General features: G+C 42.2%; 1 protein-coding gene across 1 annotated transcript in view; it reads right to left on the minus strand.

The window, feature by feature from the left end:
- The window catches only part of myo1f (myosin IF), a 173,686-nt gene that overhangs the window by 69,853 nt on the left and 86,081 nt on the right, over positions 1-17,752 (minus strand). The window contains exons 3-8 of the mRNA XM_041205394.1: positions 17,135-17,224; positions 11,619-11,713; positions 8,381-8,468; positions 7,160-7,249; positions 5,919-6,050; positions 1,697-1,831 (exon numbers count right to left, since the gene is read on the minus strand). Of these exons, the coding sequence (XP_041061328.1) occupies positions 1,697-1,831; positions 5,919-6,050; positions 7,160-7,249; positions 8,381-8,468; positions 11,619-11,713; positions 17,135-17,224 (630 nt within the window). The remainder of the gene's footprint in view (positions 1-1,696; positions 1,832-5,918; positions 6,051-7,159; positions 7,250-8,380; positions 8,469-11,618; positions 11,714-17,134; positions 17,225-17,752) is intronic.

The raw sequence follows: 17,752 nt of genomic DNA on the forward strand, positions 1-17,752 counted from the left end.
ATAAGAGACTGTAATAAAAATGAGGGCATAAGGAATTGGAAACAACTTATTAGCTTGGATAGAGAATCAATTAGAAAATAGGAGATAGGGAGCAGGGATAATAGACACATACTCAGCTGACAAGTGCTGTCTGGCCTGTGGGGTACTGGGTCCACAGTCTTTCACAATTTTTATAAATGACTTGTAAGAAAGAAGAGGGAGCCTTATATCTAAGTTTACCAATGGCACTAAGATAGGTGACACAGAAAATAGTGTAGATGGGAGCAGGTAATTGCAATGGGAAATTGATAGATTCAGTCATTGGGCGAAACTGTGGCAGATGGAGGTTAATATGGAAAATGTGATGTCATCCACTTTGGACCTAAGATCAGAGTATTTTCTAGATGGTGAGAAGGCAGGAACTGTGGATGAACAGAAAGATTTTAGGAAACCACATACAGCAATCGCTAAAAACTAGTGGACAGGTACAATAAATAATTTAAAACAAGGTGAATGGGATGTTGGCCTTTATCTCGGGAGATCTGGAATAACAAGCATTAGAAGTTATGCTTCAGCTGTACAGAGCACTGGTTAGACTCCTTCTGCAACATTGAATTCAGTTCCAGACTCCGCACATCAGGAAAGGTTTATTGGCCTTGCAAAGGCACTGCCGCTTGTCCTGCTTGTAGCTACTGTCATGGTATGTCACACTGTAGCAGAAGTTCAGCAGAATAGAACCGGGGTGAAAAGGGTTAAATTATGAGATAAACTTGCATAGATCAGGCTTGCATTATGTAGAAGATTAATGGATGCTCTTACTGAAGCATTTAAGATGATTAAAGGATTTGTTAGGGTAGAGAGAGAGAAGCTACTTCCTCTGTTGTGGGGGTCCAGGACAAAGGGGTAGAACTTTAAAATTCTGGCTATGCTATTCAATGGTGATGTCAGAAAGCAAAGGGTAGTGTAAATCCAGAACTTTCTCCTCCACAAGGCTATCGTACTTCAGTTGAAAGTTTCAAAACTGAGCTTGATAGATTCTTGTTCTTAGGGAAGGAGGTTGAGAATTATGGAACCAAAGTGGAGTTAGGATATGGATCAGTCATAAACTAATTGAATGATAGAACAGATTTGAGAGGCTGAATGGCCTATCTCTGTTCCTATGCTCCTTCCTATTCCTTAAATTAGAATGGAAAAAGAAAATTGCTGCAGATGCCAGAAACCTGAACCACCTGCCCATTCCCAGACAGTTGAGGGAAACACACAGCAGGTCAGTCAGGAACTGTGGAGAGATTAATAATTTAAAGCTTCAGATATGGAGAAGGGTCTATACCTAAAATGTTAACTTCTTTGCTTTCATCACAGATGCTGACTGCTGTGAGCTTGCAGCATTTTCTGCTCTTTGTTTATCTATTAAAATCGGTCACATTTGGTAAAGTGAAATAGTGATGACCTATTGACCAATTGATGACAATTAGCAGAGTACGTGGTGCATTGTGCATTGTGCAATGGTGACATAGCATGTGGATTCATCCTTCATGGCCATCAGATGAAGGATGTGAATGATGTCAGTAGGTAGAGTCACCCAAGATTTTTTGCAGTATTGTAAACTGAGGCAAGGGCAAAGAAGTGGGAGAAAATTCCATTATTCAATCATGATTTTTTTGCGCGAGTTGTTTGCACAGCTCAGTTAAAATAAAAACAATACCGCAGCACTCACCATTGTTTCATTGAATTCTTTTTTGTCATCCGTCCCATCCACCTTGTAGGTGCCTGACTGGTTTAAGTAGAAATAATAAGTAGGATCAGCGATGCCTAGATTGTCAGTCTGCTCTGCTGAAGCCCCTTCGAGCAGCTGTTATGAAGAAAAAGTGAAGACGTTATTGAACCTATTGGTGAGATTTTCCACACCCACCCGCTGCCGCGAACCTCCGGTCCTGCCGCAAGTCAATGGGCTTCTGGCTGGGGCACCGCCTCGCCCGTAGCGGGTCCTGCCTGCTAGGGGACCAAAAAGTCCCGGCCTATATTTCAGATTTCAATACTTGTTTGAATTTACCATCCAATCACACTTGGAACATTGTATTAGAACAGAACCTGTACTGACATAAAGTTGTTATAATATTCTAATTAGGAACATGTTTAAAATGATTAACATCACTTTTAAGACACCGTAGAATGGTGGATATTCACACCACAAAAAGGAACCATTTGGTCCATATCAGAAGTGGCCAAACCGTGGTTTGCAAGCCACATGTGGCTCTTCTACAGATAAGGGGTGGCTTTACAGATAAAGTAGGGCAGTTGTTAAGGCAGGGAGATTAGTCTGGGTCATTCTGAAGAATCAGGCGGGGCCCTGCCAGGGCAAGTGGAGCCACCAGATCCACTGTCCCAGCTCTAACCTGACTGGTCCAGCCTGATTTCTGTGATTCAGCAATGCAGAGGTCAAGCCCCCACTAGTTGCTGCTTCACATGAAGCCTGCAGAGTGCCTTCCTGCACTGGATTGTTTGCCTGATGTTGCCTCAGCTGTGGGAGTCAATGCCACTGGACTGGGGTGAGACCGGTGGATGGGGTGGGGGTGGGGTGGGGAAGGGAGGCTGAGAGCAGGGCTGAGACTGGGAGGGGGAGGCAGAGACCAGGGTTGACAGTGGGTGGGGGAGGCAGAGAGCACGGCAGGGCAATAGGTAGGTAGCTGAAAATCAGGGCCTCAGGTTTGAACCCTGACAGACGCTTCCCTCCACTCCAGCCTTCCCACATCTGGGCAAGGTGGAGAAATCCAGGTAGGGTGGAGAATGGAGTAGGAGAAGGGTATAAGTGAGTGAGTGGGGATGGGAGAGAAGGCATGAGTGAGTGAGTGGGGGCTGAGGCAGGAGGGCTGTCTGTGCCTCGTGGCTCTTGAATGCCTAGGTTCAGAAAATTTGGCTACACTTGGCCTACATCATGCCTATGCTGCCTCTTTGCTCGAACAATACAATCTCCCAAGCCCATATCTTTCTTTGCTGCAAATATTTGCTCAATTTCCCTGATTAACTACAATCACCGCCTCATGAATTCTATGCTTTAATAGGTCTCTGAATAAAGAAGTTTCTCCAAACCTCTCCCCTCACTCAATTAGTGACAATTTTAAATGAAATACCTCTGGTCACTCTCCCTATGGCCCCTGTTTCAGATTTTTAACATTTAGAAAGAGAAAAAAAGAAAGACTTGTGTATATATTATATATATAAATATATATATGTATATACACAAGTCCATTTTGGCAGGAAGAATAAAAGAGAGGCATATTTTCTAAATGGTGAGAGATTGCAGAGCTGTGAGATGCAGAGGGAGCTGGGTGTCTTAGTGCATGAATCACAAAAGGCTAGTATGCAAATGCAACAAGTAATTAGGAAAGCTAATAGAATGTTATCATTTATTGTGAGGGGAATTGATTCCAAAAGTAGGGAGGTTATACTTCGGTTATACAGAGCACTATTGAGACCACATCTGGAGTATTGTGTACAGTATTGGTCGCCTTGTTTAAAGAAAGATGTAAATGTGTTGGGATCAGTTCAGGAAAAGTTTACCAGACTAATACCTGGAATGGGTGCGTTGTCTTATGAGGAAAGGTTGGAAAGGCTAAGCTTGTATCCGCTGGAGTTTAGAAGAGTAAGAGGTGACTTCATTGAAACATATAAGATCCTGAGGGGTCTTGACAGGGTGGACGTGGAGAGGATGTTTCCTCCTGTGGGAGAATCTCGAACTAGGTGTCGCTCTTTAAAAATAAGGGGTTGCACGTTTAAAATGGAGATGAGGCAAATTTTTTTCTCTCAGAGGGTTGTGAGTCTTTTGAACTCTTGTCCTGAAAAGGTGGTGGAAGCAGAATCTTTGAATATTTTTAAGGAAGAGGTGGATAAATTCTTGGTAAACACGGGGGTGATAGGTTATCAGGGGTAGGTGGCGTGCAGATTTCAGGTTACCATCAGATCAGTCATGGTCTTTTTAAATGGCGGAGCAGGCTTGAGGGGTCGAATGGCCTACTCCTACTCCTTGTTCATATGTTCGTACGTATGTTCGCATGTTTTCAAGGCCACTGTTTGTCTCAAAGTGCTTTCCAGTCAATGAAATATTTTTGTAATGTAGGAAAAGTGGCAACTAATTTGTGCATAGCAAGCTCCCACAACAGCAATGTGATAATGGCCAGATAATCTGTTTTTTTATGATGTTGAGGGATAAATATTTGCCAGGACACTAGGGAGAACTCCTCTGCTCTTTTCTGAAATATTGCCATGAGATCTTCTACGTCCACCCAAGAGGGCAGGCGGGGATTAGCTTTAACGTCCCTTCCACCCAACCCAGCCCCACCTATTTTTGGGGGTTATTCTCCTTATCAACCTCTTCAAAATCTTCCATCTTTCCAACTACCACTATTAAATCTGTGCAATCTTTCCTGCTCAGGTGGAAATATGATCATACTCACAGATTCAAGAAATCTACCTGAACTCAATTTCTCTCTGTTCCTCCACAATATTCAATACTTTAACATTGAAATTATACTTCCATTCCTCGTATTTCCTTTCAAAATGAATTACTTCACCGTTCTCTGCATTGATTTACATCTGCCATCTGTCTGCTCGTTCCTCGAGCTTACCTATAATCTCTGGGACCTTTCATATGTCATTTTGGTGCAGATGTTATGGCACAGAACAAATATATTTATGTATTTTTACATCCTAAGCAAATATGTAATTTCCAAATTTTCAGTTATATTTAAATTTCACTCACTTAGTTTATAAAATCATTTGAACTCTATTACAAGGTTTCTGCTTTGTATCAATGCTGTGGCTTCACCAATCTCTAAGTAACCATTGCCTCTCACATACCTCTACACATAGGCCAGGATATTTAAGTTGGTGAGCTGGGGGCCGGCCCGCTTGCTGATGTGTATGATGATGTGGGATGATGTCGGGCGGAACTCCCGATGTCACCCCGCGACATTTCCATTTTCAGGTCGGCGGGGCGCAGCTGAATCAGCTGTGCGCCTGCCGACCTGTCAACAACCTATTGAGGCCATTTAAAAAGTAATTGACATAATTAATGGACCTGCCCGTCCGACCTTAAGGTTGGCGGGCAGGCTGAGAGCCCTGGCAGGCTTCAGAAAAAACATGAAACCTCATCCACGGGCGGGATGAGGTTTCATGAGGGTTTAAAAAAAATTTAATAAAGGTTAGAGTTAAAGTGATGGACATGTCCCAAATCATGTGATGTGTCACATGTGGGGACATGTCAGGGAAATTTTGTTTTTGTTCCTTTATTATTTTTAAATGTGGAGCCGATCTCCCTGAGGCAGCACTTAGCCTCAGGGAGATGAGTGTGCTCTTTAATGCGCATGTGCGAAAGAGTGTACTGTCGGCTGAGGGAATCGTACTTCCTGGCAGACGTCACGCTGGGAGGGCCTTAATTGGCCTGCCCATGTAAAATGCTGGCGCACTCCTGCCCACACTTCCCCCCTCCCCCCCCCGATGGGGGGATAATTTTTCCCATTGAGGTGGATTAATTAATCTTATTTTTATTCATACATGGGATGGAGGCATCACTGGCTAGGCCAACATTTATTGCACATCCCTAATTGCCCTTGTGACCTGAGTGGCTTGCTCAGCTATTTCAGAGGATATTTCAATGTCAACCACATTGTTGCTGTAAGTCTGGAGTCACATGTAGGCAGACCAGGTAAGGGACAGCAAATTTCCTTAGTGAACCAGACATTAGGCTATTTAATTGCATTTTGTTTTTGTTGGATTTAAATTTCACCATCTGCTGTGGTGAGATTCAAACTCAGGCCCCTGGAGTAATGCCCTGGGTCTCTGGATTACAGCGCAGTGACAATACCATTATGCTACAGCCAACCCTCTATTTTCACATTCTAAATTTACTAAGGTCAGATTGTAAAGAAGTGGTTCATTACCTGGTAGTAAATGTGGAAGTTCCTCTCATTCTCATTCTGGCTGACAACTCGGGATTTCTCCAAGAGAAAGTTAGAGATTTTACCTCCATCTGGTTCTCCGCCACGGCTGAACTGAATTTCTACATACTTTCCCTTAGACAGAAATAATGCATGTTAGTATAGTATCTGAACAGTAATATTCACTCACACATACACAGACACACACAGGGCTTCACTGGCTGGGACAGCAGGTGAGCTGCCTTCTTGAACTGCTGCAGTCCGTGTGGTGTAGGTACACCCACAGTGCTGTTAGGATGGGAGTACCAGGATGTTGACCCAGCGACAGTGAAGGAACGGCGATATATTTCCAATTCAGAATGGTGAGTGATTTGGAGGGGAACTTCCACATGGTGGTGCTCTCATCTATCTGCTGCCCTTGTCCTTCTAGATGGTAGTTGTCTTGGGTTTGGAAGGTGCTGTCGAAGAAACCTTGGTGAATTCCTTCAGTGCATCTTGTAGATGGTACACACTGCTGCCACTGTGCATCGGTGGTGGAGGGAGTGAATGTTTGTGGATGTGGTGCCAATCAAGTGGGCTGCTTTGTCCTGGATGGTGTCAAGCTTCTTGACTGTTGTGGGAGCTACACTAATCCAGGCAAGTGGAGAGTATTCCATCACACTCCTAACTTGTACCTTGTAGGTTGTGGACAGGCTTTGGTGAGTCAGGAGGTGAGTTATTCGTTGCAGGATTCCTAGTCTCTGGCACCAAGCACATCAAACCCCATGATGTGGAGGCACCAAGGGCATGCAAATACCTGCAACAATTACAGTTAAGTGAATATTATCACTAATTAAAGCATAACACTGCCTATCCTTGTTCTGTGAACAACAAGGGATATCAGTGCATACTCGTGTTGAGTAATAGTAAGGCGCAGAGTGCCAGTGGTCAAGCAGACAAATTTTCTGAATTCCAAATAGGTGATGAATGTTTTGTGGCAAATTGGTTACTGTACACAGTGAATGGAGGCTGGGGAGTTGAATTTTCAAAGAGTTTCTTCCAGTTGATTGTCATATCATTGGCAGAAAATCACAGAAAACCCTAGAGAAATTCATGGGTGAGTTCAGACTGAAATTCATTCCCATACTATTTAGAAACCATTAGGGTCACTGTGAACCACTATCAACAGATTTAGCTCATTGATGCCTAAGAAGTAAGATATTTGAATCACATACAACAGAAACCTCTGCTAAGGAATTACTTACAAATCGACTGGAATTATTGTTTCGTACAGTCTTGGCATTTCCAAAAGCTTCAAGCAAAGGGTTTGACTGTAGGATGATATCTTTTACATGCTGGATTAAGGTAGACAAATTAAAAAAAAGGTTATGTATTTGCCTGCATTACAAACTTGCAGCATGTATCTGGCACTGGTGTTCCTTTCTATGCATCTGGAAAATGCTCAGTTCCTACATGAAAAGGATGGGAATAAACATTCAGGCTAACAACACTGGGTTTCCACATTCTTCACTTTGACCAACCATTTTTGGGGCTTCTCTCAGGGGGTTAGGACATGGGGTGCCTGCGCGGAGATCAGGTGCCCACTAACGGAGGAGGGAACATTCCTGGCTATCCCCCTCATTGTCTTCAAGGCTCTCCTGAAGGGTGCCAGTAGCAGGGATGCCAGAGGAAGCTGTTGTTAGTCCTTATGTTAAGTGAGAGAAAAAGCCAGTGTAAAGGAATGTAGAGTTGGTCCTCAAATCCTTGACAGACATGCTATAGCTACAGGCCCTGCCTGAGAATGGTTGGAGGTGGAGGGCAAGAAAGGTATAAATGTACCACTCAATGAATAATCTACTCAGTAAGGCTGAGCTTTGTCATTGCTCGCCACCTGGGGGCAGTCAGGTGGAGCACCCCTGAAATGCCCCCTGCTTGATAAGACCTGAATATATTGGCACTTTTGAGTTCAGTTCACTAACAAAGGCCTGGAAGCAGGGGGAGAAAGTCAGCAGCTAGTGTATAAACAACAGCAAAAAGACCTCCAGCTCTTATCCTCTGCTTCATGCAAATGCAAAAACATTTCCACACTTTCTGTACCGTGTCATCAGGTGGCAGCCTGGCCCTGTTCAGATCCTCCAAAGTCATGAGCCCATGTCTTCTGGGCATTCCTCCAAATGAGTGCCTGGCATTTGGATGAAAAAAAAATGAAGTAGGTGGCCCAATTACTTTCCTCCTGCTTCATTTGAATGTGATGGTACTGTTTATGACCCTGTGGGAGTAACTGTCTTCCCCCACCCCCTTCCTTTTCCTTAGTGAGCTCACAGGAAATCCTTAAGCTATACATAGAGGGTGTGCACCTGGTTTAGTGATCCTCTTCACCCCTTTCCTCTTCCTTGTGCCTGTGAACTGAGCGTTTACAAACTGGCGATCCTCAGATACACCGAAGTGCTGAAGTTAATAAGAAAATTTTGACCTTCTGCGGTTACCTGGACCTTTGATCCTCCTCCTGACACTTTGGAGATGTAGCCCATAATATATTTTGCTGCTACAGTTTTTCCGGCTCCACTTTCACCACTGGAGGCCAAAAAGAAACAGAATGAGTAACTGCAGTGATATGAATTTTCACTGGTGTCTAAGCTCCACTTACCTCAGGTACTTCATTCGTGCTTAGAGCTGTATTCAGCCAATAGTAATTCATATGAATTCAATTGGACTCAAGTTATCTCTTTTGGCTTTTCATTCAGAAAGGAAAGTGAAAATACTGCAGAGGTATTTAGCACGTGGCCACTACAAGCATAGGGAGTTTTCACCTTTCTAAACTCCTTTTCCAAAAAATGCAAACCAGTTCAATATATCAGTCCCAATAAAGTTGTACTTCAGCATGAAATTGTTTTGTAAAACTCAGAATAAGAAGGAACTCAGCAGAGCAGTGAATTTTTCAAATTCACAATAGACCCAAAACACAGGCATGGAGAACCATCGATATTTGCCTAATAATTTAACTTCTGTTCTCCCTTGATGATGTATTGGACTAGTTGACCACGCTTCCACTAAGACTCTTGCACTATTCTATCAACCAATGCCCCACTGCAAACTCTCATGGATCCAAATCTCCAAAATTCTAAAGGAATATAATCACAATGTTTGTGTGAAACAGTGGACTGGATTGTATGCTCCCCTGCTGATGGGTTTGGAGGCGAGGGGTGGGGGGCACATAAAATCCAGTGGGCGGCCTGCCTGTTACCCATCTGCCTACCCCTGCCTCCACCGCAATTTTACCAGTGTCGAGATTGAAGTAGGTGACCTGCCTGCCAATGGGTCAGTATGCACTTAAGTGCCTCTCCTTCTACCACCAGGTTTAACCCGTGGTAGATGAGGTCCACACCAAATGTCAAACCCGGCATATTTCCCGGCACGTGTTGGTAGAGGGCACTAGAGGGTTCTCTCCTTAGCGGGACCCCCAAGATGTTACCTCTGCCAGGTTCCCCTCCCCCCATGGCCTCTCAAACCCTGCTCCCCCACCCCATCTCGCTGGGGCTTGCCAGCGTGGCACCTGAGGAGACGTCTGCCTCATCTGCTGGGCTGGATCCAGTGCCACTCACCTCCTCAAACCTTGAGTGCAGTACTGACAGTGGCCACTGCTCCTAATGGCACTGCCGGTATTGGAGAGCTGCCAGTCTCTGATTGCCCGTCAGCTCTCTGAGGTGGGGCTTCCTGATTCATAAGAGCAAAATGAATTAGTCTATTAATGATTAATTGATTGTTAAATGGCTGTGGGGCAGCCAGTGATCCCCATGATGGCTTCCCCTGACATTTTAGCCGGGGTGTGGGGAATCCGGCGCCCATATAATTCGTTCTAACGAATTCAACCCATGCATGTGTAAAATACACTAAAAAAACTTTTGATAAACAGCTTCCAAGTTCTTGCTTTTCATTTGTCAGCAACATTTGCAATGACACAGTGTTACAAAATACACTATATTGAAAACAAACAGCAGCATTAAATTTTTCACCATATTTGTGCCATATAGAATCTGCCATTGTATATATGCAAAACAATATCATAGTAATTGTCTATTATCTGCCACCACCTTTACTGGTGTTACAACAGGTCAGAGTGCTGCAGTGTTCACAGCCATCCATTACTTCTAGTTAAAGGGCTGATAAAAGCTTTACCAAAAGCATTTATGCATCTCTTTCCCTTTAGCTTTGATGAGGGGTGTGTTGCTTTAGTTCCACAGGTTCAGAGAGTTATAGGGCTGAATTTTCACCAAGTTGGGATGACCCAGGTTGGGTTTGCCTTTTAAGGTTGTGGGCTGGTTTGTGTCAAAGCCTGAGACTGACCTCCCCAACCTGGCTGGCTCCAGTGCGGAGATAGTTCCTCCAGGATGTGTTTTTAAAGAGTCATGGTTCATGGCCCCTCAGAGGAGTCATGAACCCTAGTCTGCAATAACGTAAGTCCAAAAGATCTTTTTCATGTCCCCCATGACAAGGTATGCCCCCCCACCCACCCCATGGCTTCTCATTCTCCCAATGCCAAGCTATGGCACTTCCATGTTTACATGTTCATTGACCCACTGTATAGAACCAATGAACCTTATATTGACCAAAAACAAAAATACCTGGAAAAACTCAGCATGTCTGACAGCATCTGCGGAGAGGGACACAGTTGATGTTTCGAGTCCCAGGGTCATACAGACTCGAAACATCAACTGTGTCCCTCTTTGCAGATGCTGTCAGACCTGCTGAGCTTTTCCAGGTATTTTTGTTTATGTTCTAGATTTCCAGCATCCGTATTTTGCTTTTAATCTTATATTGACAGCATGTTGTATAAAAAAAAACAAAGCTCTAAAACATTTCATTCATAGCTTGCTATCATGTTAAAGAAGTCAGTTCAGGACAAGGCAATAAAAGTGTCAATCACCCAGACCCTTTAAAGTATCAATAACAAAAACCACAAGCCCTTGAAACCACTTAACCTTGTGTAAATAAACATTTTGAAAATGACTGTAGAGATTAGAGAACCTGAGCTCTCAATCAAGTGATGTTTTATTTAGGGTGCAGCTGTTTCAACAAGAGTAATAGTTGTCTGGACTGTCAGCCATTGGGCATGAGGGGTCATAGGGGATAGGTGGAGGGTCATAGCTTGGCATAGGGGGCATGAGGGGCCATGGGGAGTGGGGGGCATTATGTGGCATGAATAAAGCATATGGAGCATTAGTAAGATGAGAGGGTTTGAGGGGTGAGGGCTGAAGGGCCTTTGTGTTTTTATTTTAACTGGGATGAAGTCCCACAGAACTGAGGTGGGCCTTTTAAACAATCCACCTCCGCATCCGGCAGCTGCTGTGGCTGCCTCTGACCTCTTCCCTGGGCTGGCAGGCCCAGCTCCAGCCTGCACCTGTGCCTTGGCAATGAAGGTCCAGCCTTTGAGGGCATTTTCCCCTGAGGTGGGTGAGTGGACAGGCCGAGCCGGGAATTTTCCCAACTCCTGCTACCCACCTCGAGGATGAAAATTCAGATCATCGTTTCAGAATGTTACAGTAGAGACTAATATTTGAATATGAGTCTATGATAGTAGCAGAGCAGGAATTCATCAGTTTGTCAGCATTTATTTCTTGCCAGCAATCTTGTGGAGTACAGTATTTGATGGCCAATTAGTAAATGGTTTGGATAGAGTATAATGGGCTCCTTTCCTGCAATCTGTGAATTGTTAGTGTTTCATACCTGATTATAACGCACTGGTTCTCTGCATCAATCAACATATTCCTGTACATACTGTCCGTGAGAGCATAAATATGAGGTGGATTTTCATACTGAGCCTGCAGATAAAAAAGAAATTGCCTAAGCCAAAGAAAAAACTGTCAAGCATTGTACTTAAGATAACAGTTACAATTTAAAAAATGAACACATTGGAAGCTCTCCTCAACATAATGCTGTCCTTTATAAAATGAGCATATTTTCCTGAAAATATCAGAAATTTAGTAAAAGTTGCTTTTGAAAAGTGACTAGGATTGCACGAAAATTTTACAGGTTTTTTTTAAAGAATATTTTAAAACATAGGATTAGTAAAGTTATTGAAAAGTTTGGAATTCAAAACTAATTGGTCAGAAAGGTAATGGAAAATATGCTATAAATGGAATGTAATGGAATCTTTACAGTTTAAAACAAAGAGACAGGTAGAGCACAGAATGATCCTTGTGTGCTGTTCTCCCATTATTCTGACAATGTACTGTGACCAATAGACTTTCATGCTGCACTAATACTGTACCTATTAACCTGTTTATCTTCTCTGTCATGTCCTTAGATCTTTAGTTTTATCCACTGGGAAATTATTTGGGAATTCTCCTGATTTGATTTAATGGAAGATTGGAGAAAGCTCATTCTTCACATGGTATATCCAGGGTATCTACTGAAGTTATGACCATTCAGGAACATCCATGAGGAAGTTCCCAATGGATATGATTTTCTTTTCCCACTCTTTGCTCTGCCCTGTGTCACACCACAGGTGGAAGGCAATGGCTGACCTGCTCTTTAATAGATAGGACATTACCACATTGGTATTTTTTAAAAGATCTATTCGAGATGCATGTTTGATCCCCATTGGAAGTTCCCAATCTCAGTCATCCCATCAGGAAGATTTGCTGAGTGCAGACTAGGCACTGCATTGCAGGGAATGCAAATTAGAGTCATTCTTGGATGATCCTGCATATTTCAAAATGACATAAGACACGGTCAACTTGGGAGAGAGGTATAACTGGGATAATCTTTAAATGGAAGAAATAAACAAATGATAACTGGAAATAAAAACAGTAAGTCAGGTAGCATGTATGGAGAGAGTAAAACAATTAACATTTTAGGTCAATGACGTTTTATCAGAACTGGAAGTTAAGGATAGGATGATTTTTAAGCAAGGACAGAGTCAGGGAAAAGTAAAGAACAGAAAGAATGGTTCATGACAGGGCACAAGGTGATTGAATGATGAAAGGAATAATGGTGCTAGGTAAAAGAGGATGACAATGGGACAAGTGAAGAAACAAGAGGTGGGCCTGGAGAAGATGTAAATTGTCTAAAGCAGAACCATTACCAGCACTTGCTGTGTGAAAAAATGGGAGTGGTAGTTATGATTGAAAGTTATTGAATTAGTCAATGCTGAGGCTGGAAGACTGTGAAGTGCCTCATCCCAAGATGAGGTGATGTTCCTGCCGAGATTCATTGGAACAGTGTAGATGGGTGAGGATAGAGGGTGTGGAATGGGGAATTAAAGTGGCAGTTGGATGATAATTGAATTTGTTGGTATGAAATGTGTGCGTATCATGAGAACCCAGCAAAATTTGGAGAAAGGAGATTTAGTTCATGCGAAGCAGAAAATTGTGGAAGACTGTTCTTTCATGGACCCATTGCAACATATGTTATTTATGTCCAAATTTACAGAACATAAGTTTCCTTCCCAAACCTTCTCTAAAAATAATCAGTGTATTAAATATTTTGAAAAATTTCATTGCCATTTCTTTACTGATGTCAATCTCACTCTTTTCTAAAGATGTCACTTGTTGCCAAATCAATAACTTCTCTGGGAGTTGTTTCACTTATCCATTATTCTGTCAGGGATGAAAAACTCTCTGCTGATGTGGATAGGTAAGGAAGGGATTTTCAGCAAGAGCTGATTCCGCCAAGTCTTTGCCCCATTTTTTTTATCCTTTTCAACATTCTGACAGAAAGGAGAGCACCTCAAGAGAAAGTATATCTACATGATGTACAATATTTTCTTTCCAACATTACACATCGATGGAGGTGAGGGCCTGTGTTATTGTTTCCAAAAATTTTCAAGTCATTCACCTTATATAAGAGAAGGCAAGGTTATGCTCATTATGGCTTGCCTCCCATGAAGTGCAAGGTGCCAGTTTGAAATTCACTGCTTCTTGGGGACGATCCATCTATTCATGTTAATGTCCTCATCCCAGGGATTTGGGTATCATCAGGCTACTGGGTCGAAATCCTACCCCCACCCCCTCTTCATTTCTGATGCACAACATTTCACCAGGAATTTCAAAACAGACCTCTAACCTTGCTCAAGGCTTTTGAATTTTGCACTTTTGCCTTATACTCATATGCTTATTGGCCAATATAAATAGCTTATTTACTTCAACCTCATCTATTGCTTGGGGTACTTATCTCAACTCTCCTCAGGCTCCCTCTTTCCAAAGAAAGTAAGTACATTGAATCAGCATTTGTTTATATTTAGTTTTATAAGGCCTGATATCATTCTGGTCACTCCTCTTTGAACTCTTTCTAATGCATCTATATCCTTCACGAGAATGAGTAACCAAAACTACATTTTAAAAAATGTATTCTTTCATGGGACGTGGGCATTAATGGCTAGCCCAGCATTTATTACCCATCCCTAATTGCCCTTGAAAAGGTCAGATGTGGTCTCCTCATTCATTTATACAATATCTGTATAACATGTTCTGAATTCTGGTCCAATGCATTATTAATAAATTTACGGGATTTACCTTATAAATACCTCACACAGACCAGATGCTTCCAATGTATGCTCAACGATCACTTCCAAATCTTACCTTTTTGAGGCCTTTTATGTTATACATGTTTACTGGCACCTGGTATGGTATGTATTACCTCAACATTTATCCACATTAAAGTCAGTGTGCCACTTCTCATTCCTTCCATGTAATTGGTCCAAGTTTTACTGAAGATAATTAATCTCCATTCTGAATGTTACATATCCACATAACCTTATGCCACCAGCAAATACACTGTTCCATATAAGTCACAAATATTGCAAATAGTAGGGATCTCTGGTTGCATTTTCTCAAGCAGAGCATTTTCGATTTCCCTTGTCTTCAGTTGCTAAGCCAGTGTTCAAGCCATCTACATAGTTTGTTACGTTTGTGTGACCCAACTGCTCCCTATTATACAAAAACAAAAATAGCTGGAAAAACTCAGCAGGTCTGACAGCATCTGCGGAGAGGAATACAGTTAATGTTTTGAGTCCCTATTATACCTGTGCTCTTTAAGTGCTAATTAATTGCATGCCTAAGAATGCCCTGAAGCATTTTTTCACTAGAGATGTTAAGGCTAACTAGCCTGTAATTATCAGGTTTGTACCTTCTTTTACTCTGAATACTGAAACTACACCAAACATAATGATGAAGTATTTGTGACAGATGTCCAAGTCAGGACAGTGTGTGACTGGGAGGGGAGCTTATATTCCCATGATCTTTCTGTTTTTGTCTGACTGATGAGTATTTCATTACACCCCTGAGTTGAGCCTTGCAAATGGTGGAGAGACTTGAATCCAGTTTCTACCCTTCTATTGTTGCTACTTGATATGGGGGATTCAGCTATCCTCCTGGTCAGTGGTGATGGTGGGAGACCCGACATTAGTGGTGCAGTGGAAGGTCAGAGGCGGTGGTTAGTCCTTTTCTTGTTGGAAAGTCAAAGCCTTATGTACTGTGAACTTCCAGCCGAAGCCTGGATGTTGTTCATGGGAATGGGCTGACCTATTATCAGAGGAGTTATGAATGGAGCTGATCACTATGAAATCATAGTGAATAACTCTTTTACTGAGGTAGAGTTAAGGATGAACAGATGAAGATGTACTGAATGAACAAGAAGAACATTCATTATCTGCCAGATCTTGATCTGTAATAGTTTTACTGAACTCATCTTTTAATGATTCCAAACTGCTTTTCAACCTTCTTTTGACTACTAACCCTGGCTATTTTGGGTTCCTCTAGCTACCTTTTGAGGTATGTCCCTCTGCTTCAATTTTACTCTTCTTATGCCTTAGTTCTCCTTAGTTATCAATTGTAGTAATCAGGGTCCTTTCTATTTTTTGTTTTCTTGTTTGATCTTTCCTTATGTTCCTTCTAAAATTCTTCGAACACCACTGTAGCCTAGGTTTTGCCTTGCATCTTTCTTTAAGCAGAATAAACTTTCTTACTTCATCTAACGTAATAGGCTTAGCTATGTTACAATTCTTCTAGCTCTCCAGAGATGCAAACAAGATGAGCTTAAAGACAACATAAATAGTTACAGGAAAAAACAAATGAAAGAAACAAAGGTCTCACAAACCTCACTCCACTCCTAGTCTGACCTGATTACAGAGCTTATGACAGCACCAAACACCTCTTCAACTAAATATACCTAAGTAGTTTAACCTAAAGCTTACCACAGCAGATAACACGGAACTGGTAACACTATGAAGTGTAGCTATTTGACTTGCCCTTCTCACTTCACACACAAATATTAAAATATTAGTTCACATTTTTCTGAGAGCAATTGTTTCTTTTGGATCACCTTCTTCTCCTAAAATATAGATCTATAATTTCAGTTAAAATTAAAATGAGAGTGTAGCAGATGACGCATATAGGCAAGTCACAGTTAATGAGATGGTATCAGTCGTCATCCGCACACTCTTGTCTGATGCTCAACTATATAAATCTAGAAGCCATCAGCTTCAATCCCTGGCCTGTGTTTAATTTGCTTTTCTCAGTCTTTATGCTTATCACACACTGAATGACCTGTTGAATATTTCCAACATTTTCTGTTTTGATGGCTGATTTTCAACATTTTGAGTGGTTCTTTTTTATATATTAACATTTTTGATAGTTATCCAGTGACCACCTTCTGGGAAGTTGTCAAGCTGGGATTGGATCAGGCTCAACTATGATGCATCCAGTGGTCCAAAAGCATGCAGACGCTCATTGTTCAGGGTTCCCCTTGCCATAGACAGATGGTAATGAAACTACCTGTGGAAGAGTTACTACCCTCAGGCATGGAGGGGAGGGAAAGGAATAACATTGAAAGGGTGTGAAAATCACCTTTTCTTATAAAAGAAAAGATCAACCACAACATATTACATCTTTTACAACAAAGTCTTGCAGTTCAACTGAAATCTGCAACCAGCTTGAAGGTAGGTGCGTTGACCACAAACAAAATGCTTTTAATTTTACCATCAGGGTATTTGAGGAAGGTGTAATAAAAGACAAGTTTTGCCGTTCAATGACTAAATAAGTAAATATATCTGCAAGTAGCTAGCAGTACCCACTTGTGCTTGTGACATTGTCACAGAATGCAGCCACAGACAAGAAAAATACAGAAATACAGTGAATGCTAATAAAGAATTGACAACAGCGAATGCAAGCTGCATTTGAGCTGCGAGTCAATACCAAAAAGTTTGCTGTATAAAAAGATACTAAAATTTAATGTTTACTTACAGCTCCTTGATAAATTTCAACTTCTCTGTCTGTGAAGTAAGGCATCTGTTTGAAGGGGTTCACTGAGATGAGCACTGTACCGATGTATGTCTGAGATACAAGTCAAGGCATTTTGCTGGAGTGATGGCTGTGAATGGAGGTTGACATTCAAGAGAAATTTCACCAGTCTTCCATTGTAACATCAGCAAGAGGAAACACAACCCCTCACCCCACCCGCCTTCCGCAGCCGCCCACAGAAAATGCCAGAGTTGGCTGGCTTCCCTGTAGGAACCCCACTGGCTCTGTGTAAGGCAAATTACAACAATGGGAAGGAGTTTAGGGTGTTAACTCCCTAAGTGCAGATTTCCCATACTTGGATTTGGAAGGTACCCGCTGTCTCTGTGGATGACCAGTATGGCAAGTCGAGTAGAGGCATACCTAACCTCTGGACAGGCTTATATGAACCCCACTAGTTGGTTCCAGATCAGGCAAGTAATTTGGTTCCCTGAAAAACTGAACTGACCAGCCATATAAATACTGTGGTCAGAGGCTAGGAACCCTGTGGTGAGTAAATCACCTCCTGACTCCCCAAAACCTGTCCACCGCCTACAGAGCACAAATCAGGAGTGTGATGGAATA

Source organism: Carcharodon carcharias, chromosome 14, assembly GCF_017639515.1.
Source record: "Carcharodon carcharias isolate sCarCar2 chromosome 14, sCarCar2.pri, whole genome shotgun sequence".
Classification (NCBI taxonomy): domain Eukaryota; kingdom Metazoa; phylum Chordata; class Chondrichthyes; order Lamniformes; family Lamnidae; genus Carcharodon; species Carcharodon carcharias.